The following is a 23,571-nucleotide window of genomic DNA, read 5'->3' as shown; positions in this document are numbered from 1 at the left end:
CTGGAAGGATTTTTTTTTTAAAAAAAATTTCCTATGATGTAGGTTAGGCTGAGATAAAGCAAGCGGCTCAACGCTGCTTTGTGAGGTTCACAGCTGAGCAGGGATTTCACCCTGGGTTCTCTCCAGTCTTACCTTGACCCGCCCCCCAACCACCTTTAACTGGTATTTTAATTGCTTTTGCATTTTCTTTTCATGTTAAGCTGCCCTTGAGAATTATTTATGTATTTAGTGTTTTTAATAATAATAATAATATGTTCCAGCCAGTTTTCGTGTGCATGCACACTTCTTCAGATACCCTTCCCGTTCGCGATAATTTATATATTTATCTACCCAGAACTTCCACAAATAAAGAGAGCAGGAGCGCCGCTCCATCCCCGAAACTCTATGGTGCTCTAGGGCGAAACCGCAAGCGTCGCTATGGTTTCCTTCGACCTGGGCGCGGACTTCCGGCAGCGGCCTTTTCTGACGACGTCGCTTCCGGCGCCGGCGCCGTCTTATCCCTCCTTCCCTTGGCGGCCAGAGCGTTGCGCGTGGCTGTGGGCGAGCGGCGTTTCCCCGGCGTGGCCGCTTTCTCCGTCCCTGCCGCGGCCTCTTTTCTCCCCTCTCCCTTCCTCGCGTCTCCCTCCTCGTCCTCTTCCCCCGCTTCTCCTTCCCTCACGCCGCCGCCGCCGCCGCCGCCATGGCGATGAGACAGACCCCGCTGACGTGCTCCGGCCACACGCGGCCTGTGGTGGATTTGGCCTTCAGCGGCATCACCCCCTACGGGTACTTCCTCATCAGCGCCTGCAAGGGTGAGGCGAGGGGCCAGCGGGGGCGTATTTGCGAGGGGTCGGTGGGTGGCAGGCATGGAAATAATACTGCGAATTCTCTCTCCCTCTCGCCTGTTTCAATAATAATAATAATAATAATAATAATGAAGTTTTTACAACAACAAAAGTTTTTATGTACAGGTATTCGGAAAATTAGGCTGCGAACCGCCCTGAGATCTATGGATGAAGAGCGGTGTACAAATTCCATTAATAATAATATATATGAATAATAATATTAATATGCTAGCAATCTTCTGCTTATGGGAGCCTTCAGATCCGGGAACAGAATCTTTCTTAACAAACCTTCGTGCCTGGTTGTGTCTACAGTCCTATCTTTCTTTTATGCTGCTTGACTTGCCAAAAAACCCCAGAATATCTGTAGACACCTACATGAGGCTGTTAATCACAGTATTGTGGGTTCGAGCCTCATGCTGGGCAAAAACATTCCTGCGTTGCACTGGGTTGGATTAGGTGGCCCTCTAGAGCCCTTTCTGACTACAATCCTGTGAGTCTATAAGTGTTGAATCAAACATTACTGGAACAATACCGCAGCGGTTTATACTTTATCTTGGGTATAAGGCACATTGAACCAAAATGGATGCAAGGAAACTTATTTTTAATGAAAGCAAATCCCCTCCCCTGTCCTCCTTTTCCTGCCTTGTCTGTGGCCATACTACTTTTCTGGGAAAGCTTTGGGAACAGCCTCCTTGCCCAAATGCCATGTTGTGTTAGTATTTAAGAAGTGGGTCCTCCAAGTTATGTCTGTGCTTAAGATGCATCCTTCACAGGGAAAGCTGTTAAGCTGGAGTGTGTGTAAATAATAATGCTTCCACACACTCTTTGTAGCTGCTTTCCCTTTATTCCCTTTCCTCTGTTGTTTCTATTTACATATTGTAAGGCCCTTGAGAGTAGAGACCTGTTGAAGCTGGTGTTTGTAAAGAACGTAGATGGTATTATGGAGATGATAATAAGCCATTTTTTAAGTAACTTTATTTATCTGTTGGCACATAATGTGTCTGTGCCTAATATTTAACTATATGCATGTCACGGTTCTGGTCATAGAATCATAGAATTTTAGAGTTGAAGGAATTCCTAGGATCATCTAGTCCAACCCCCTGTGATGCAGGAATCTTGACTAAATCATTCAGAAACATTGCTGAAGTCAAGCTGGCCAGTGCCTGGATAGGGTATTGTCTGGGAAAGCTGTGTCTAATGCCTTGAGTCGTTAAAGTTTATTGTTACACTGTTAAATGATGCAAGGGCCACCAGAGCCTTCCAAATATTGTTGATGTATTAGTTCCATTATGGTGTAAATTAGTTATGCTGTATAAAAATTACATGCATATCCATTATACACTGGGCACTTGAGCCACCATTCAGTGCTGGATTAAACATGCTTAATTGAGCTTGAAACACCCCTAAATCCTGTAATAGATTGTGGCCTTTCAATTAACTTTTTTGTTTGGCGCTCTTGCAAGCAGACAGGCAAAACCATCAGGATTTGTTGGGGCGAATGGAGCAGAATTTCCTGGTTACTCCCCTCTCCACTCTGCACATATAAAACTATATTGAATCTGTCAACCTGAGAAAAGAGACAAGTTTCCAAACATTTCCATAAACTTACTTGCAGTGCTGCCTGAAAAGATCATAGGTGATTCCCCCCCGCCCCAGCAACTGAGAGGTAGTAGGTATGATCCATCATCTTGGAATAACCTACCTTCAACCTCTGATTTACCACCTGAACATTTATTTAGAGCAGAAGTGGAATATGAATTGTCAGTCCTCCACATGATCTTGCCTTCTTTTTCCCTTCTGTAAATAAGTGGTTGTGTAAAAGCAAGTGTTCTTTCATGGGTGAAGTTCGTAGAGGAGAATAGTGACATAGATGACCAAGGAAGCTACAGTGGGTTTTGCCCAAACCTCTTGCTGGATAATCTCCTGAATCCTAATTTCACAGATACTCTTTGTATGATTATTTGATATAGATTGTTGGTTGATAAACTAAACTATGTTTTACTTTTTTTCTTTTTGTCTAGATGGGAAGCCTATGCTTCGCCAGGGTGACACAGGAGATTGGATTGGAACATTTCTGGGTCACAAAGGAGCTGTCTGGGGTGCCACTTTGAATAAAGATGCCACTAAAGCTGCTACAGCAGCTGCAGATTTCACTGCGTAAGCGAAAGTCTTGTCTAACTCCAAAACCTACCCTGTTATTTACTACTACATTTCCAGCTCACTTAATGTACTTGAATCTCTCTCTCTCTCTCTCTCTCTCTCTCTCTCTCTCTCCCTCCCTCCCTCCCTCTCCCCCCCCCCCCCCCCACCCGGTGTAACAAATCTTTAAGAGCTGTGTAAAAGCATTATTTCAAATCTGGAATATATCATATCAATAGCTATGTTTTTTCCTTTCAGCAAAGTGTGGGATGGTGTTTCAGGAGATGAAATAATCACCTTAGCCCACAAGCACATTGTCAAATCTGTGGACTTTACTCAGGTAACACAGACACTAAATGTCTTTGTTTCAGGGTTGAATGCCTGCCTTTGTTTTCCTGTGTTTGATTTTATTAGTATTAAATAAAATAATGATAAATAGTATCATTATTTTATTTAATAGTACTGATTTTAAAAACCAGTTTCTAAAAGTAGTTATGTTTAATATAATATTACAATGGCTTTCGTTTTCTGTTCTAGGACAGCAATTACCTGCTGACAGGTGGGCAAGATAAACTGTTGCGTATCTATGACTTAAGCAAGCCAGAGGCAGGTGGGTTTTTACTATTAGTAGGTGAAACTAATTATTATAATTTCTTTTTGAAATTCTTTTGCATTCGGTTACACTATTTCAGGGTTGAGGTGCCTCTTCGCAGACCAGCTTTGACAGGTGGGCAGAACAACCCAGCTGTCAATCCCATTGTTATGTCACATGTTTGACAGGTGGGTGTCCCACCCATTTGTCAAAATACTTGTGTGGGGTGTGCAGAAGCGATGGGGATGGGAGGAAGAGACAAGCCATTTTTGCCAGTAAAGGTAACGAAGGAAACACTTTTTCTTTCCTGAAACGGGAGAGGGAGAAAGCTGCCTTTTGCAAGCGGTTACCTTTCCTTGCAAAGCACTCCCAACTTCCCACCCCCCAAAAAGAAAGTGTGCTTTGGATTTCCAGGCTGCATTAGGGATTGGGGTTGGGTAATGGCACATCCTTACTTACTAGTCCTCACACCCTGCTGTACGTGGCAGTGAAGGCAGCAAAGAAAGTATACGTTGCTTCTTCCGTTGCCTCCTCGTTATGATGTCCAGCAGAGCTTTTCCGGGTAGTGTGGATCTTTTCACAGTATGGTCCGAAAGAGGTGGTGGAACCGACTGTAGCTCACTGTGACTTGTATGCAAAGCATTTTGAGAACATACTTGTTGCATCAGCCGGAATCTTGACTATGCTGTTGTAGCAGATGAATCTCAAAGGGTGTCCAGAGCACTGTCTCGCCCTGTTGTGTTGGGTGAGTTTCAGCTAGTAAGTCTTGAGGATGTGGACAGGGTGCTCAGAAAATCATTCCTCAAGAAACCCTGAATTTGAAAAATCTTAAGTAACTACCAGTCAGTCGCTAATCCCTATATGTAGGGAAATAAAATATCTCATGTGTAGTGCTTACTTGTATTGCCACTATTCTCTCAGTAAATCTGCTTGGTATTGATTGTAAGTCATGTTGAGAAAACTACCTTGATAATGTGCATGGCTAGAAGAGATTTTTTGAAATAACACAGTATTTTCCCTTCTGTTTAGACCCTCAAATCGTCAGCGGCCACACGTCTGGGATTAAAAAGGCTCTGTGGAGCAGTGATGACAGACAGATCCTTTCAGCAGATGACAAAACTGTCAGGTAGGAAGGAAAAAATATCTCCCTTCCACCAGAGCTGCCTTACGTGTTTCTGGAATTGGTGTTCATTATAGGGCCCTCTTTTGAATTCAAATATATATAAATTAGCTTTTCAGCTAGTGTGCACTGTCATAGAACCATAGAGTTATAGAGCTGAAAGGGTCGTAAGAGTCATCTAGTCCAACCCCCTGCAGTGCAGGATTCCCCCCCCCCCCACCAGTGTGGGGCTCAAACTCACAACCCTGAGATTAAGAGTCTCATGCTCTATTGACTAAGTTATCCAGCAGAGTATATGTCTCACAATACAGTCCTCTGCACCAGGAAAGGACAGGCTTAAATATTGCTGGATTTACATAAGGTATACAATGCTTAAGTGCATAAAAAGCTGCAATTTGTTTGCCAGGCTGAGAAGCAAGAAGAATCACAGAACTTCTTGGGAGGGAAACCATGAAATGCTTTTAAGCCATACTGTAAATGTCTTGGGGGAGGTGATGACAGTGCAGGGAAGCATGCAGTCCATAAGGGCTTTGGAGATCTAACCTATGGTGCTGGTCTTGTATAAGCTAAACAGATTTTTACCTTTGTGTCTCTGATGCAGACTCTGGGACAGAAATACATACACAGAAGTGAAGGCAATAAATGTTGCTATGTCTGTCAGCAGTATGGAATATATTCCAGAAGGGGAGATAATAGTAATCACATATGGAAAAACAATTGCGTTCCACAGTGCAGAAACGTAAGTTGAGTTTTTAATGTGGTTAGTTTTGAAAGAAACAAACTTAATTGGAAACTTTTTTGGAGTAGCGTAAACTGATGAGAAGTGTGTGTATATTGCCAGGTAAAGGTAAAGGGACCCCTGACCATTAAGTCCAGTCGCGGACAACTCTGGGGTTGCGGCGCTCATCTCGCTTTATTGGCCAAGGGAGCTGGTGTACAGCTTCTGGGTCATGTGGCCAGCATGACTAAGCCGCTTCTGGCGAACCAGAGCAGCACATGGAAACGCCGTTTACCTTCCCGCCAGAGCAGTACCTATTTATCTACTTGCACTTTGACGTGCTCTCGAACTGCTAGGTTGGCAGGTGCTAGGACTGAGCAACGGGATTTCACCCCATTGCAGGGATTCGAACCACTGACCTTCTGATCAGCAAGCCTTAGGCTCTGTGGTTTAACCCACAGCGCCACCTGCGTCCCAGTATATTGCCATACTAGATCTAATATATATCCCTTCAGAAATACTGTACTTTGTTTTATCCAACTAAGGTCTTTTCAGAGGAGTCCCATTGAAATTAATCAACCCAGGTTAGTCATGGCCATTAATTTCCATGAGTCTGCTCTGAGAACTAGCATTGTATGTAATCCTTAGTTCTTTGGATCCTGAAGAAAGTCTCTGTAGTTTTGATTAAGGACATGCAGATCATCATTCAGATTGGAAAACTTTCACAACTTCTTGGGTTTTTTTCCCTGTGGGTGAAATGGTTTCATCTTACTTAATTTTAAAGCTTACTTTGCTTTTTAACCATTATTTCTGAACCTGCTGCCAAAACATAAACATAGCAAAAACACAACAGGGTAAACACAAAGCACTAAAAACACCTAAAATGAGAGTGGCCCTAAAATCAGTCAATTAAAGGCCTGGTAATATACCTGCAATGCAGCCATACAACAACTAGCACAAAACATTACTATTGCTAGAACAGGCACAAAAATCATTAAGTAATCTGACAAGACCCTGGCCTAGTAAGTGGGTGAAAGTTCTCTACAGTATATGGAATTCCACCTTTTGTGAGTTTGGTTTTTTTTAATGCATTGGTATATGGTTCTGTGGAGAGTCCAGTTCTAGCTTTTAATGCCTTTTCCTTCCCTTCTTTAGTCTGGAACAGATTAAATCCTTTGAGGCTCCTGCAACAATTAATTCTGCATCCCTTCACCCTGAGAAAGAATGTCTAGTTGCGGGTGGCGAGGACTTTAAACTTTATAAATACGATTATAATACTGGTGAAGAACTAGGTACGTTCCAGAACATGGTTTTTATCATTTGCATTCTTGTTAAAATATAAAACCTGCTTAACTGGTCATTCCAAAGGTTGGAGCCTTCAGGTTTTCTCACGATCAGTATAACAAAGAGACGGTAACTTCCTAAGCCATTGTTATAAAGCCACATTTCATTTTACTTCTCTTGGTCTGTGTGCAGGCTCACTTTCACAAACTTCCTCAGATTGTCATTGCACTTCAGTCAGAACAGCAGGCTTTAATAGAATTAGTTAAATTTGACCTTGACTGTAAGATAACCAAAGTTGATCAGTCTTCCCAAAGAGACAAAAATGATGTGCAACCATCTCTTGTTACTTCCCAATCGTTCCCTCCCAAGTTGGTCTTTCCTTACACTCACGTCTTTTATTCAGTGCTGGCTGGAAGGAACGGGGTGCAAGAGGAACGGGGGGAACCCTATGCATACTATTTAGTGGGGAGGTAAGGGAAACCCAAAAGAAGTACATTCACTGGCAACAACTTCTGACCAAGAGTGCAGTAGGAGGCATGTAGCCAGGCCAAGGGGAAATGAAATCTAAGGGCTTGCAAAATGGCTCAAGTGTTGACTAAGAATTATTCATGTTCTGGGAACTTTTTAGCTTTCTAATGTTTGCCCTTGCAGGTCTTCTGCGCATAGCTGTTGGGTAAGGAATGTCTCAAGCTAAGCAAGTGCCCAGATTGAAGCTTGAGTTTCTGATTCTAGTGACCCTCCAATAGCTGCAGGCAGTTCTTTTTGATGTTCCCATGCTGAGAGTAAAATGTTCAAGGAAACTTTGTGGTTGCTGCAGTGTCACATCCCCAGTTGGGGCCTCATTACTGTCATCCTATGCCTTGGACCGGTAAATTCATTTACAAAACCCAACTGCTAAGGAACCAAGACATTTTTCTTCCTGAATTCCTAAGCCTACATGTTAAAGCACATGCATTCCTTGTTGCCTGGAAATTCATTGATTTGTCATTTCCCTGCAGAATCTTACAAGGGGCACTTCGGGCCTATTCACTGCGTCAGATTTAGCCCAGACGGAGAGTTGTATTCTAGTGGCTCTGAGGATGGAACGCTAAGACTGTGGCAGACAACAGTCGGGAAAACATATGGTCTCTGGAAATGTGTGATCCCTGGTAAGTACTGATGTAACAAAAGTGCACTGTTAAATCCAAGAAGCTAATATTTTCAATGCAGTTTTATCGTAATAATAATCTTACTCAGTTACTTGAATAGCTTGGTGGCATCTTACTGAATTGCATACCAGCAGAACATCTATTTTAACTGTTACCAGTTAAGGCCTAGGTGGTAAACCTCTGGACTGTCCCTGTTTATACAGCAGGTGTGGGCTTACATGGTGTGCGCTCCTCTACACCAAAGAATGAAACAAATCTGCCCACACAACAGACTTGTGGGTAAGAAGGCTAGATAGAGCTTAATCTTCCTGCTTAACATTTAGTTTTCTCTTTGGTTGGTTTTTGTGTGTGTTATGGATCAGCGTAGATTGCTGTGAGCCCACACAAGCCATCTTGAGGAAGAGGGTGGCAGCTCGGACAAAGCTATACTACCTTAGAAGTGTACATACTTCACTTTAGTTCCTGATTTTTATTTATTTTTGCTGCTGTTGGCCTTCCAAAATTGGAAGAGGACGCCAAGCCACCTTTTGATCACGTCAGTTTAGGGAAGTTTTTAAACTGTGATATTTTAAATGTATTTTAATGTTTGGTGGAAGCCGCCCAGAGTGGCTGGGGAGACCCAGCCAGATGGGCGGGGTACAAATAATAAATTATTATTATTATTACTTGAAATTGGCTCATAAAGCATAATATTTGTATAATGGAAAAGCACACTGGTGAATACAACAAATACAGAAAAGCAGTGATGCCATTTGCTTGGTGAATTGCAGAATTCCTGCATTTCTGCATCAGACATTTACACTTTTTACAACAAAGTTTGGCATGTTTGAGCATACGAAATGTTTTCTTTCCCTGTAGAAGAAGAAGGTGTAGAGCTGGCGAAATCAAAGGCCAACCTTCCAGGAACTGCGGAGGAAGACCTAGGTAATGAGCTGACAGCTGTGCTGGGTAATTTAGATAATTGCCTCAACATATGTTTTTACGTTGTAGTGTGTTAAGTCAGTTGGGGGGGGGGGGAAGTGTGTTGTGGGTGTGGAATAGGAACCAATGTTCAAGCACTGCAAAGTAGTGGTCCATACCCCCTACCCCATGCTTGGCCGTGTAGTTTCAGGAACTTCAAAAACCAAGTGAAAGAGTGCAAGGGAGACCCTTTGGGGAAGTGTGTGGCAGCAGAGAAGCAGCTAGCTCCTTGTGATCTGCGATGGCTCCAAAGGTTATCTAGAAGTCATAGCAGGGAACTTTCCCTCCATTTTAACAGTGAATGGGGACAAGTATGTACCAGATGCTGCTAATGTGGCCAAAACAGCATTGCTAGAGCCATGATTGGGTTGCACACTTAATGAGTGCAATGCTCTTAGTTAAGTATAGATAAACAGAGTTCCTGAAATAATTGTGTGACAGAATGCTTGAATAACGTAGATGAATTTATCTGCCTGCTGAAAAATAATTATGTTGGTGTTTCCTTTCTTGTCTCGGCAGAAGACCTTGGCTCTGAAAACTCAGATTCCATCTACAGCACAACTCCTGAAGTTAAGGCTTAAGTTCACAGCTGTCAATGGCAACATATGGACATTTTGAGACTAAACCAAGGAAGCAGTGGAATGCAGCAGCGTCCCAGGGTGCACACTGTACCCCAAGGCAAAGATGGGCAGCAATTGATGAGAATGTATTGGAACTGGCTGTCTTTCAAGAGAGCTGAGAGTATTGAATGAGATGAGCAGTAACGGTTTTTCGCTATCTTCTAGCGCCACTGCCTGTTGTATGTCTGAATGTAACATGGCAGCCGAGACCCAGCTTCTCCAACTGTGGTTAACTCAGTATAGTGTTAATAATTGAGGAGAAATGTAATGGCTTCTAGTAGAGTGTTCTCTGAAAGTGGAAAGAATTGGCAAAAAGATAGGGTTATGTGGGAAAACAGCGGATTTGGTTTTTTCCCCCTTTTGTTGTACACCACATCTAAATAATCTGTTTTCAACCATCTAAATAAATAAAATGCCTCTACAACAACCCTCTTTAGAGAGCTTATAAATTGTACATGCTAACTAATCTGTTTACTAACAGCACTGAGCATTTTTGAGGTTTTAATGAGATAAGTCTGCTAAGACTGGTGGTAGCTTTTGCATGTAGGTGGCTGAATTCGCTTCTGCTTCAGACTTTTATTTTCCCCACTCCACCTCAGCAAATTTATTTAATCAACCTTTATTTAATCAATCTTGGGCCAATCTTCCATCTTAATTTCTCCCAGTAGCATCCGCTTTCTACACCAGAAATAAGTTCCCCCCACTGTTTTAAATTTGGTCTTTTGTGTGTCATCAGATTATACATATGGTGTATAGGAATAAAGTTGTGGCTTTGAGGGGGCCATCTGTATTAACTGGAGAATAAATATAAATATGAGCCTTTCATATATACATACAGGCGAGACTCAACTTATATGGGGTTATGTTCCGGGGTTAGCGTGTGAAGCCAAAATTGTGTATAGTCACATTGTGTTCAGTTGGGGGGGGGGTTGCCCAAGTCTTTTCCCCCTTTATGCCCACCCCTTTTCTGTTTCTTTTTTCTTTTTCTTTTTTATTGCCAAGTGCATAAAGCTGAATGTGCACAAGTGCCATTTTACAGGCAGTTTGCAAATATCCTAATGTGTTTGGAATGCTTCATGTATTTGTGGCCAAAGAAGACCCTGATTTTCTAGAATACGACAGTTCTATTCTGATAAGGTTTCTGAAAAGTGTTTTTAAATGAATATAAATGGTGGGAAGTCAAAAGATCAAAAGATAGTATCGGGTAGGAGCATTTAAATACTTATCACTTGAGGGGAAAGGTGTGAAAAAGTTGGGAAAAGCCGAAAACAGTTAGAGAACATAGAATTAATGGAAGTCTGGGTTTGGGGGCCTGGTCAAGAGCATCTAGTCGCAGAATTATCTCATCCGGTAATTCAGAGGGTGTAGCTGTTCCTTAACTTGTACCACTGTGCCAGTGGATGACAAACAGTAGAAAACAATCGAGGGTAGTACTAAAATTCTGCAGTCCCAAATCAAAATAACCAAACATGAGCTGTGACTTGTGATTATGCCACTTAGGTCTAGACCAGCTGTTTTTCAATACTAACCTTTCCCAGCTGATTGCTCCTGCCTCATGCTGCCTTCCAGTTTTTATATCTCGGTATGAGTTCTGCATGAGTGGTGGTATCTGTGTAGCACTGGGGCAGAGGTGGAATTGCATTTAGGATGATGTTGGGATTCCAAACTCCCATTATTCCCAGCTAACGTGGTCGGGTAGCAAAAACCCAACCAACCAACCAAACAAACAAAAACAGCTGAAAGGCCACCAGTTCCCCAATACTCCAGTAAGGGAAGGGTTCTCAGTAAAATACTGTTGAGCTATACTTGCTTTCTAACAGTTGAAACATCAATGAAAAAGCTGTTCATCAGCTTTATTGTAGAGCAGGCTTGCTCAACCTCGGCCCTCCAGATGTTTTGAGACTACAATTCCCATCATCCCTGACTGGTCCTGCTAGCCAGGGATCATGGGAGTTGTAGGCCAAAAACATCTGGAGGGCCAAGGTTGAGGAAGCCTGTTGAAGAGTGTGGTTTGAAGGAGATATATACAGCAGTGTTCTCATGTATCTTATATTTTAAAAATGATGCTTCTGGCTCACCCTGTCCATCAGCTACTGGTCTGCTACACCAAATGTATGTTGGCTATAGGATGGTGCCTGTGCGTTTGGCTGAAGCTTGCTGTAGGCATAGGGGACAATACTGCAAGCTTAGTGCTGTGTGATGTTACCTTGCCTATCATCTGTGTGTCTGACGTCTCCCAACTGGATTCAGCTAGTGAGCTCTGTCTGGAAGCCCTTCACAAGGGTTTCTTCTTGTAAAGGTAAAGGACCCCTGAACGGTTTAGCCCAGTCAAATTTGGCTATGGAGTGCGGCACTCATCTCCCCTTTCAGGCTGAGGGAATGGGTGTTTGTCCTCAGGCAGCTTTTCCAGGTCATATGGCCAGCATGACCAAACTGCTTCTGGGGCACAGGACTCTGTGACAAGTGCCAGAGCGCACGGAAATGCTTTTTACCTTCCCGCCGCAGCAGTACCTATTTACTCGTGCTGGTATGCTTTTGCACTAGGTTGGCAGAAGCTGGGACAGAGCAATGGGAGCTCACCCCATTGCAGGGATTTGAACCGCCGACCTTCTGATCGGCAAGCCCAAGAGGCTGGGTGGTTCCCCCCACCTCCCTGTGTTCCCCCTGAAATTGGCTCAAGGTGGGGGTCGGATGGAAACCCAGAACCCTGTTCCATCTGCTATATACAGTACACCATATTGAGCTCCTTGGAGGAATGCAATGCAGGAATCTTCTTGCCAAAGACAGGGCTTCAGTTTGAAACAAATTTCAGTAAAGTGGATCCTAAACACACACACACACACACACACACACACACACATATCAAGTGCCAAACGTCAGGTTAAAGAGGTGTGACTTCAGCATAGAGGAAAGCTGTACTTGGTGCTACACTTCTGCAAAAAGAATCCCCACAATTTAGGGGCTGCCACATTTGCAGATTGCCTTGCATACAGAAGGTCCCAAGTTGAAGCCCAGGCCATCACCTCCAGATAGGACTAAGGGGAAGACCCTTGCCTGGAAACCGTGTGTGTGGCTGCTGCCGGTCCGTGCAGACAAGACTGAGCAAGGCGGAGAACCGATGGCTTTGACTCTTATCTAAAGGCAGCTTCGTAGGTTCCCATGGCAAATGAGGGGCACGTGTTCCCGAGTCAAATCTGCGTGAGATCAGGCTGCAGGGCGAACAGATTCTGCTGCAAACATCAGATTCAAACAAACAAGCAGTAGGAAACATTGCACTTGAAAACAAAACAGCGAAAGATTGAGGCCGGCTTGCAAGCGCAGCAAAAAGACAAGCCTGCTTTGCATCAACCCCCCCCCCCCCCTCCATCACTTGGCGCGGACTTTTGCAAAGACTCTTTTGCACGGGTGGGAGGAGGCTTGAGGCAGCAGGAAGAGGAGGAGGAAGCGCAGAGCAGGAAGTGCGGGAAGCTCGTTGCTCTGGAAGGAGAGGCGGGTTTTGCCACGATCATGGCTGCTAGGAACCAGGGCACGGCGCTAGGTAAGGCTTGCTCGGATGCTGCAGAGCGGGAGGGGGACAGGCGCCAGGGTCGCTGCAAGCCCCGCGCGTGCTTACTCACGAGCAATCCCAGCTGTGCCCGTTTAGACGCAAGCCCTGCCTGCTCAATTCAGCGTGGCTTACTTCCAGGTCAATGGGGGGCTGGGATTGCAGGAGAAGCCCCACTGAGTTCGCCAGGGTTTGGGATATCCTGTGCCTGATTAAGGACGCGCAGCGGTGCTGTCAGGGGGCGCATTCATTAGGGGTAACCCCCCAGCCCCAGACGCAACAGGACTGGCTTATTTTTTGGGGGGCGGGTCCCATTCTTAAATTGGCTTGGCAAGACCCTGCATCCCAGAATCCAAAAATATTTTAAGTATTCCACTGTCTACATACAGTATCCAGCAGTGCAATTTTCTGTATATGTCTTTAAATTGCTATCCAGTGAGAGCATGCAGTGCAATCTTCAGCACTAGTATATTAAGTATTATTATTATTATTATTTATTAGTATCCTGTCCTTCCTCAGAGGGGCAGCTCAAAGCAGCACACTTTGTCTTATCCTCACAACAGCCAGACAAGGTAGGTCAGGTTGAGAGCTGGCAAATGGCCCAGTGAGCTTTGTTTGGGTGGGGATTTGAACCCTGGTCTCCCAAATCTAAGGGCAGCATGCTAACTGCAGATGAGAGACAACACTGCTGAGATCAGTAGAACTCGCACCTTGGTCAGTGTTCTTTATTTACTGCCCAAGCCTGCTGGTGACCGCAGGAAGAAAATAATTCTGCATTTTTAAATAGTTGGGGCGACAAGAGAAACTTTTGTAGTTGCAGCTTGCGAAGGGCGGTTGTGGGAGTCCAATTACCTGAACTCCTTCTTCCACGCAGGTATTGAGGAGGCGGCTGCCTTCCCTCTCCCTTTACCTTTGGTCATCCTTGGCAAAATTCCTCCTGTTATGAAAGGGTTTAAAGTTCACACCAGGGGAGCAGATCTGCCTGAATCGCACGTGGGTTTAGTACGTTGGTGGAAATTTGGTGCATGAGTCCTCTTGCAAAAACTGCAAGTTACTATTATTATTATTATTAATAATAATAATTAATTAATTACATATATATATACACCCTGCCTGTTTCGAGAGACAGTGCCTCTGAGGGTGAAATCAAATTGCTGCGTTACCAGCTCCAAAGTGACCTCCCTGGGGTGTAAGCCTGAGCAGTGTGTCTGGAGGTCCTCGGCTGCCAGGACATCAAGACCACGCGCCCCACATCTGGCAGCAGCATGCAAGGCATCGTCCAGTCGTTAGGGAGGCTGGTGCCAAACGTATTTCCTTTGGACCACATCAGCTTGGCTGGAGGAGTTTCCAGAAGGAGGCGTACAAGGTGCCATCCAAACGGTCTTAGGGACTCCGTTCCAGTTTTCTGTGGGATTTTACTCCTGAGCCTTTTCCATCTCCTGAAGATACCCCACAGGGCAGCAGAGGTTTAGGGTCAGAGTTTTCCTTCTCCTAGGTGGGCTACCTTCACGGGCTGACTGGCCCCGTCTGCCCCTCGCTTCCCTCTACAGCACGTGCAGAAAATGCCTTCTTGACCGTCAGACCCGCTATTGCTCTCATCCGCTCAAACTGCTGGAGGGGAAGTCCCTAACTCACCGAGGGTTTTAGACCCGTCGGCTACCCTCACCTGGTTTAACCAGCCAGTCGAAGCCATTCCCAGGGTATGATCACTGTCACATGCTGACACTTTCTAGGGGCCACAGGTGAGAGTTCAGTCTACAAAAGGTGAACATATTACACCAGAAGGAGCACCCTGCCAGAGCTGCTACCACTCGCCTACCACCCCAGACACCCCAAGGGTTTATACAAATTTAGTAAATAATTATAATAGTAATCTCTTATCAGCCCTAGCCAGCATGAGCAGTGGTCACGGGAGTTTTAGTCCAGAAGCATCTTGAGTGCACCAGATTTGGTACATGTGTGCACACCTTGAGCAGGCATCCCCAAACTTTGGCCCTCCAGATGTTTTGGACTACAATTCCCATCATCCCTGACCACTGGTCCTGTTAGCTAGGGATCATGGGAGTTGTAGGCCAAAACATCTGGACGGCCGCAGTTTGGGGATGCCTGACCTAAAGACTGAGTAATGGAAAAGGCAGTAATAGGTTTAGTGCAGGCATAGGCAAACTCCGGCCCTCCAGATGTTTTGGGACTACATCTCCCATCATCCCTGACCACTGGTCCTGTTAGCTAGGGATGATGGGAGTTGTAGTCCCAAAACATCTGGAGGGCCGGAGTTTGCCTATGCCTGGTTATGTAGCCTTGCTATGCGCTACAAAGGAATTATAACTCTAATCAGGATATATGTATTTGAAAAACAACGTCCCCAAAATGTAGAGCTTGCAAGGCAAAACCATCACATATATAGGTTAGCATTCCATGCTCATTCAGGCAAGCTAACGAGTCCTAAGAGCTTTTTAAAAAGGTAACCAAAAAAGCAAACAAAAACTCAATGCGTATATTAAAAAAAAATCAAAGATCAAATTCTAAGAACGCTCATGACTGCGAATAGAACAGAAAGTCACCATTCATCTACAATTGCAAAATATCACTGGGGAACTGTCTAAGGGTTGAAATCCAGCCCTAGATTTTGGGGGTCCTCAAAAGACAAGTGTGTTGGGGCCACAACTGAGGAGGCCCTGTGAATAAATCCTGAGTATTGTAGGGAACATGCTAAGCTGTCTTACACCAGATCAGATGAGTTGACCCTCCAGCCCATTATTGTCTACTCTGACTGGCAGCAGCCAGGGTCTCGAGGTGGTGGTGGGCCCATTCCCCATTATCTGCTACCTGATCTTTCTAAGTGGAGGCGCTAGGCCAGGGATGGGGACCTCTGACCTCCAGGTTTTGTTGAACTACAACTCCCATGATCCCTGTCTACCGGGCCATGCTGGCTGGCGCTAATGGGAGTTGGAGTCCAACATCTTTTTTTAGGCTGTCAGTGTGCCCTAGATGTCTAAAATGGGTATCTCTGAATGCTTGTAGAAATCTCACTTCTACCAAGACATGCCTTGGGTCCCGCTTGCTCAGTAGTGTAACTTGAAGCCGCCCGTTCGAGTCCTACCCTCCTCCGGAGCAGGAGGAAACAAGCTGGCTCCATCTTCCACGTGACAGCCCTTGAGATCTGTGAAGACGGCTATCATCTCTTCCCCTCATGAAGTGCCAGCCATTTGGGCAGATATTCCACTATCCGTCGCTTCGTGGGCTGGCACCGTTTTATACCAATTAAAGAGAATTCGCCTGCGCTCTGTCGCCATCCAGTTCAGAGCTATCTTATTAACGTCCTTTTCTCTTTGGCGCAACACCAGCTATGCTGCGGCACCCTAAGGCATAATGGGCCAAGCTGCCTACAGTCACAGGCCCTCAAGTTAAAAAGAAAAAGAAAGATTGACTCTACCATGAAACTTCTAAATACAGTTTTGAAGATTGTTTTCTTCCCCACTCTCTCTTCTTCTTTTTTTTGGACACGTCTTCAGAGGGAGTAAAACATTCTTTTTCTTTTTTTCCAGAGGATTAAAAGAAAGTTGGCTAATTAGCTGTAGTTTAACTGCTTTAATTACTTTTATCCCTGAAGCCCCATGAATATTTAGATGGAGCAGATGACATATAAAAAATGGTACTATTCACACTCCATGTTTAATGAATATCTAAGCTGCTTCCCCGCTCCTCCTTTGGCAGGTACTTGAGATGATTCACACATTATTTCTCTCCCCCCCCCATCCCATATACCCAGATTTCTGACCTGAATTTGCCTGGAAAGCTGAACTCTGAAACAGCAGTTTCCAACGGAGGGTTACAAATCTTTCCCAAACCTTGTTCACCTGCAATACATTTTTTTAGGAGCCACCCTTTTCTCTTGACTGATTTCTTTTTTTAAAAAAATGTTTTAATACTTTATTTTTAAATTATGCTGAATGGCAAGTAAGAAATCCATTTAATATGTGCTTCTCCTGCTTACCTAGGAATCATCTGTGTATAGCCTACTATACGGGGTGCGGGGTGCGGACTTTATTTGTGAAGCAGTTCTCAAAAGAGGGCACGGGTCCCCAACTTTTACAGTCAACTGGGTGACACGTTTTGAAATCTGAGAAAATGGCATGGACATCACACTGCGTAATGGCTCTGGGATTGAAATTGTGGTTTTCTTCCTCAAGGAATTTAATTCTGATTAAACTTGTGTGTGGATAAGAAAGGCTACTGAATTTGGGTGATGTGTGCAAAAAGTGGCCAGAGTGGCTGGGGCAACTCAGTCAGATGGGCAGCATACAAATGATTATCTTTTTTTTTTAAATAAGAATTTATTGGATTTTCCAAATTAAACCAATTACAAATACCCACACCACATACAAAACAACACAATTACTTAAAAATCCTTCACTTCTTTAAAATCCTAAACTTGGGACTTCCTCACGCCCTCTCTTATGCGTTCATTTCTATTCTTCTTCAGTAACTTTGTAACATTGTAAAATCTAAATTTCTTACAACTAATCTTAATCTTAATTTTGCAATTATAATCAACATATCTTAAATCATACAACTTATTCTTATCAAATAAAACATCACATTCCAAATCTTAGCTTCTTATATCCTTTCTTCTCTTAACTCAGTAAAGCTGTTGCTCTTGTTACTTCTGATTCCAACTTCAAAAATATTTAAATCAACACATTTTAACAAAAACCTAAATATTTCTTCCATGGGCAGCATACAAATGATTATCATCACCATCATTATTGCAAAGTGTAGCCTTTAATTCATGTCAATTTGGGGAACGTTCCCCTGCATGGATCTGTCCACCCTGCCACCTGCTGCCCATGGTAAAAGGAGAGGGGGGGGAATGGGACCCCAAATAATCCTATATATAATTTAAAAAGAAAAAAAGAGTGGGGCAGAGGGCCTTAATAGGCACCAGGCAGCGTATCTTGGGGGTGCCATGTTGCTTATCGATTTGGTTTGCTTTAGTTTTCACATGTTTGTTCTTCTTTATTATTTGGGTTAAATGGATAAAATGCAATAAGAATACACTAATAATAATAATAATGATAATAATAATAATAATTGTACTAAACGGAACTACGCCCTTTTCCTCACAGACCTCAGCTGGCTTGCGAGAGTCCGGGTGAACCAGCCGGCGGTCCTGAGGCGGGCAGCACAAATTCAGACACAGCGGGCTGTGAAAAAGAATTGGCAGGTAAGTGACTCCCAGGAGAGGGTCGTTTCCGAGTGGTAGGGAATATGCTTTGCATGTCTGAGGTCTCGAGGGGGATCCCTGGCATCTCCAGGTAAGTGCTGGGAGAATCCCCTGCTTGAAACTCTGGCTGCCGGTCAGTGTATGTAGTGCTGCACAAGGTGGGCCAGCGATCTGACTCCATATCAGGCAACGTCCTTTTGCTCCTTGAGTATTCTGCTCTCGTGTTCCACAGACAGACACCTGTTCTACCTCCACGGGCTTTAATACATTCGTACCTTGGAAGCCGAACGGAATCAGTTCCGGAAGTCCGTCCGACTTCCAAAATGTTCAGAAACCAAAGCGCGGCTTCTGATTGGAAGCTCCTGCAGCCAATCGGAAGCCGCAGGAGCACCATCGGATGTTTGGGTTCCAAAGAACATTCCCTAACCGGGTTCAGGAGCCAAAACGTCTTGAGTACCAAGGCTTTCGGGATCCAAGGTACGACTATACTAAATCTTGTTCAAGTTGCCTATAGACATAAAAAGATGGTGCTTGCCTTTTTAAATAATTCATATTTGAGGACCATGGTAATGAGACGGGTAAAAAGATTCTTTTCCAACAGCGAGTTTCTGTGTACATGTGTGGTGGGTGCTGAGGCACCTCAGAGAGGGGCAAAACCACAAATCAGCTTTAAATTTGTTGATTCATGAGTGGGTAGGAGTGTGCATTTTCTAAGCCACCTCTTGGACAATTCTTTTATTATTATCATCAGTGTGATTTTTTTCCTTTAAAAAACGTTTTGGGGTACTCTCATTTTGACTCAAGAAAATCGCCATTTTATAGTTCAAATCGGGGAAAATAAATACAGGAAATGGACAAAAGTACAAAGATTCAAACAAATGTTTAGGGGTATGCGTACCCCTGTGTCCCCCAGAAAAAAGCACTGATGCTGATGCTGATATTTGGAAATTGCTGGTCAGCCCTGGATTTCCCCTGGCAACCTTAACTGGTGGGAATTCAAGTACAAAACTTATTGAGTTTATTTTCCAGACCCTGAATCATTTTGGTTGCCCTCCTCTGCACACATTCCAGCTTGTCAACACCCTTCTTAAATTGCGTTGCCCGTACCTGCACACATTATTCCAGGTGTGGTCTGACCAGGGCAGAATAGAGAGGTACTATTCCTTTCTTTGGTCTGGACACTAGACTTCTGTTGCTGCCCTAGAATGTTGGACATTCCCTTTTCATCATTGGTTGATATTCTTTGTGGTTTTCATGGGTTTTCGCGTATTTGTTTTTACGTAAATAATTAAAAAAAATTACTTAAATAAAACATCCACATCAGAGCAATGACTTTATATTACTGACTGAAATATCACAAAATCCTGTTTGGTTGCTCAGCTAAAGGCATTGCCCTAATATGGATATTTGAACGTCTCTGCTTAAAAACTGATAATAGCGGGTTTTAATGTCAGCTTGGATTAGACTGACTTATTTCTTTGAAATATCGTGAGTGTTGGCAAAGGTTTGGCTATGGAATATGTAGTCAGACTCTCATAGCTCGGCCTCTTCTGCAAAAATAGCTTCTCGGTTAAACAACAACCAAAAAAAAAAAAAAAAGCCCCCCTACAAGTTCACACCAATTCTTGGAACCATTTTTGCTACATCTGTCTTCACACCTCGTTTTTCAACTGTGGAGGCCAGAATCTCTTTCCTAGGAGCTGATTATACATTCAGTTTTCATTCCATTTGTTTTAGCTGGAACAGGAATTCCAAACAACAATAAAAGTGCACTTGGGTCTCTTTTCTACACTTGCAAAAAGCAAAACAAAGCACTTCAGAGCAAAAAGGGGAAGAGATCCTTTGTATCCACCCCTGCTTTCTCTATGAGATTGTTGTTGTTCAGTCGTTCAGTTGTGTCCGACTCTTCGTGACCCCATGGACCAGAGCACGCCAGGCACGCCTATCCTTCACTGCCTCTCGCAGTTTGGCCAAACTCATGTTAGTAGCTTCGAGAACACTGTCCAACCATCTCATCCTCTGTCGTCCCCTTCTCCTTGTGCCCTCCATCTTTCCCAACATCAGGGTCTTTTCTAGGGAGTCTTCTCTTCTCATGAGGTGGCCAGAGTACTGGAACCTCAGCTTCAGGACCTGTCCTTCCAGTGAGCACTCAGGGCTGATTTCTTTAAGAATGGATAGGTTTGATCTTCTTGCAGTCCATTCTCTATGAGATAGGGAATCTGAATGATTCTCGAGGAGAGCTTGATTCCTAACATCCATTCTCAATACAGCACGTCTGCTTTTCAGCACTTTGCACTGGGGTGCGAAAAGGTCTGGGGACATTCTAGGAGCGTCTAGAAAGAGAGGCAGAGGGTGCTAAAGCGCTTAAGTGCTGCATTTGAAAACAATTGGGTTCAGACCTAGAGCAATAGTCAGCCATGCAGTCCCATTTGCGTGAGGACTTATGGCTCTATGTGCCCTGTAAATGTGTTGTGGCCATTCCCACAAACCTCTGGGGAGCAGATCTAGGGAGGCCACGAGGGGTTTGTGGAGAGGGGAGGTTCCACTGACCAAATAGAAAAATCCACAAGCATTACTTTGTTGAGTAACAGGTGGGTAGCCGTGTTGGTCTGCCATAGTCGAAACAAATTAGAAAATTCTTTCCAGTAGCACCTTAGAGACCAACTGAGTTTGTTCTTGGTATGAGCTTTCGTGTGATTTCTTGATTTCACAGTCCTTTTTAAAAAAAACCCTGAAACAAACAAAAAGTAAGACTTGATTTTGATGGCCGATGAATTTTGCGTGGAAACGAATTATTCTAGCGTTACAGTGGTACCTCGGTTTTTTAACGTAATCCGTTCTGGAAGACCGTCCAAGTTCCGAAACGTCCGAGATCCGAAATGTTCAAAAACCGAAAACTCAGTACGGAAGCCTCCGTACAGAAAACTCAGTATGGGAACCGCATGGCATGTTCGACTTCCGAGGCGCGTTCGGAAACCGGAGCATTTACTTCCAGGTTTACGGCATTTGAAAACCGAAATGTTTGTCAACGGTGACATTCGGAAACCGAGGTGCCACTGTATATTAAATGCCTGGAGTTGCAGGAGAAGTGAGGTGGACCTCTTTGTCATAGAATCACAAAGTTGTAGAGTTGGAAGGGATTCTGAGGCCTCCCATGAAGGAGAGTGTGCCACCTTCCAGGGTAGTCCATTCCAATGTCAAACAGCTCTTAGCAGTCAGAAAGGAATTCCCGATGTTCAGTTGGAATCTCCTTTCTTTTCATTTGAATCTGTTGGTTCAGGGCCTACCTTCCGGAGCAAGGGAAAACATACCTGAAGATGGCTACCACGTTACCTCTCAGTATTCCTTTCTCTAGGTTATAATACTTGAAATGCAAGGCAATGGGTCCAGTGCAATCTGGACAGATTTATGCCCTACTAATTCCCGTACATATCAGAGGGAATAGCATTAGGGGTGTGCGGGTGACCTTTCCATTGTAACCAGGGAGATTTTAAATTTCTTAACTTCAGATGGACCATAACCTGGTTTTTCGTTTCCTTTTAAATACATTTATTTCCTTCTCTCCCCAGTATGCATGAAATATGCCAGTCGAAAATACTTTGGGCGAAATGTTGCCCGCTTAATCACCCTGATCCCACAGCTGTTTAAATTAAACCACGAGCTGCAGAAAGGAGGGGGAATAGGATCTGGACCTGTGAGAAGGAGCCCTGTTGAAAGCAGGGTTTGGTCTGCTGCAGCTGGGAGCGTTTTCAGCAAACTGGTTTGTTTAAAAATCACCAGAAGCTTCTGATCTTCTCCTGGCGCAGAAAATAGACGAGAGGAGGGAAAGTTAGAGTCTGTGGTTCATTGTAGCTTGTTTATGTACCAGCGCTCTAAATCTGTCCTGGCCTCTGAAGTCCCAGATTTTCTCTAGGCATGCAGCTATGTGATAAGGCCTTTTCCTAATATATATATGTATATTTCTAAATGATAAAAGGCAGCTTGGCACCTGAGGGCCGTCACCTGCATCGACCTCACCACCCTTTCGGGCGACGACACCCCTTCCAACGTCTGCAGGTTGTGCTACAAAGCCAAGCATCCCATCCGAGGGGATCTGTTGAAAGCTATGAGCGTGGACGACAAAGGTAGGTCTTTCTGTGCTTATCAGGAACGGAACCCTGGTTCTGTTAAGGTCATGTGTGTCTGGAAAAGACACATGGGTTGTTCGTGTGCCAACTCCCTCGAATCGATCCTCTGGTGCCTGGTGGTTTCTGCTGAAGTCCCGCTCAGAAGGACGATCTGGATTCCAGGGCTTCGGCTGAAGAAGTGAGAACTGCAATGAAATGTTGCAGTGTGGAGTGCTCCTGTTGAGGGTGTGTAACGAAACGGATCTAAGTTAAGGGATTTTCAGAAACCCACGGTGTTTTATGAGTTAATGGGCACCCCAGTTTGAGTGGCAGGTATCTCATGGGAGGCGGGACATTCTGCTCTTTAAAAGGAGGGAGCAGCCGTTAGAGAGGGAGAGTGGTGACTGGAAGAAGGAGGGCGTGGGGCCAGGATAGTGGTGGGTAGGTTAGGATAGGTTGAAGATGTGAATATGAAGCTGAAAGAAAGAGTTTACACTGTTATGAAACTAAGCTTATAAACGATTGAATTACTGAAACCATTATGTTCTGAAAGGAATAAAGACTTCTTATTGTTGAGCTAAGAAAATATCGTCGTTCATTTGGTCCAGCGAGTTATGTATGCTCATGAGGAGGTGAACTCAGGGAAAAGACAAAACTGACCTGTGTCTTGGAGTTCCCTCAGGAGGGGCTAGCGGGCGGAAACCTTGATATTGCCACAGAGTTGCTAAGAGGGCTTAGCTAACTGATATAGTGAGGGATCTAATGAAAGAGAGACCCCGAACTGTAGGCAAAGAAGAGTTTAACCCCTGAAGCCCAGAGCGGAGGATATAACCAGCCACGGCCGCTGGACAGGAAAACTCCCGTTACTAAGAGGTTCCCAGATTATAAATAAAAGGGGATTGACATCACAGACGGACCTCAGAGGGACAGGTGGGGTGGATTGAAATTTGACCCAGAACACCTGATTAGAAATTCACTTAGTAACAAGGGGAGAGTGTGAAATGAAGGTTTGTGGCGGTTAGTCCCGCTCACAAGGACGATCTGGATTCCAGGGCTTCGGCTGAAGAAGTGAGAACTGCAACGAAATGTTGCAGCGCGGAGCGCTCCTGTTGAGGGTGCTAACCTCTTTTAGAATTCCCCATTGCATTTCCTCTCTCTTTCGGGTTTTCCATTCCCCTCCCACCGCCCCGTTAGTCTTAACCATTCTTTGGCCGCAGAGCATGCAAGCGCTCACAGTTCTGTTTCTGAGGTTCCCTTCCGCTTTAAAAGTCCCCCACTCCTTGTACTTC

General features: G+C 44.4%; 2 protein-coding genes across 2 annotated transcripts in view; both read left to right on the top strand.

Annotated features, from left to right (window-relative positions):
* The first annotated feature begins 646 nt into the window (after positions 1-646).
* On the top strand, positions 647-9,837 carry STRAP (serine/threonine kinase receptor associated protein). The gene is made up of 10 exons (XM_033162189.1): positions 647-791; positions 2,846-2,981; positions 3,222-3,303; positions 3,501-3,573; positions 4,585-4,681; positions 5,277-5,414; positions 6,549-6,685; positions 7,676-7,825; positions 8,684-8,749; positions 9,305-9,837. Exons 1-10 carry the CDS (start codon positions 680-682, stop codon positions 9,364-9,366), a joined length of 1,053 nt encoding a protein of 350 aa, XP_033018080.1. The 5' UTR covers positions 647-679; the 3' UTR covers positions 9,367-9,837.
* Positions 9,838-12,856: 3,019 nt separating this feature from the next.
* The window catches only part of DERA (deoxyribose-phosphate aldolase), a 43,221-nt gene continuing 32,506 nt past the window's right edge, over positions 12,857-23,571 (top strand). Inside the window, exons 1-3 of the mRNA XM_033162441.1 lie at positions 12,857-12,943; positions 18,079-18,176; positions 22,153-22,300. Coding sequence (XP_033018332.1) covers positions 12,913-12,943; positions 18,079-18,176; positions 22,153-22,300 — 277 coding nt within the window. The 5' untranslated portion in view covers positions 12,857-12,912. The remainder of the gene's footprint in view (positions 12,944-18,078; positions 18,177-22,152; positions 22,301-23,571) is intronic.

Source organism: Lacerta agilis, chromosome 10 (assembly GCF_009819535.1).
Source record: "Lacerta agilis isolate rLacAgi1 chromosome 10, rLacAgi1.pri, whole genome shotgun sequence".
NCBI lineage: Eukaryota > Metazoa > Chordata > Lepidosauria > Squamata > Lacertidae > Lacerta > Lacerta agilis.
This window is presented reverse-complemented; position numbering and strand designations above follow the sequence as displayed.

Coding starts and splice junctions, on each gene's coding strand:
- STRAP (XM_033162189.1), top strand. CDS start 680: ATGGCGATGAGACAGACCCCGCTGACGTGCTCCGGCCACACGCGGCCT. Junction 792..2,845: donor CCTCATCAGCGCCTGCAAGG/GTGAGGCGAGGG, acceptor CTTTTTGTCTAG/ATGGGAAGCCTATGCTTCGC. Junction 4,682..5,276: donor GCAGATGACAAAACTGTCAG/GTAGGAAGGAAA, acceptor TCTCTGATGCAG/ACTCTGGGACAGAAATACAT.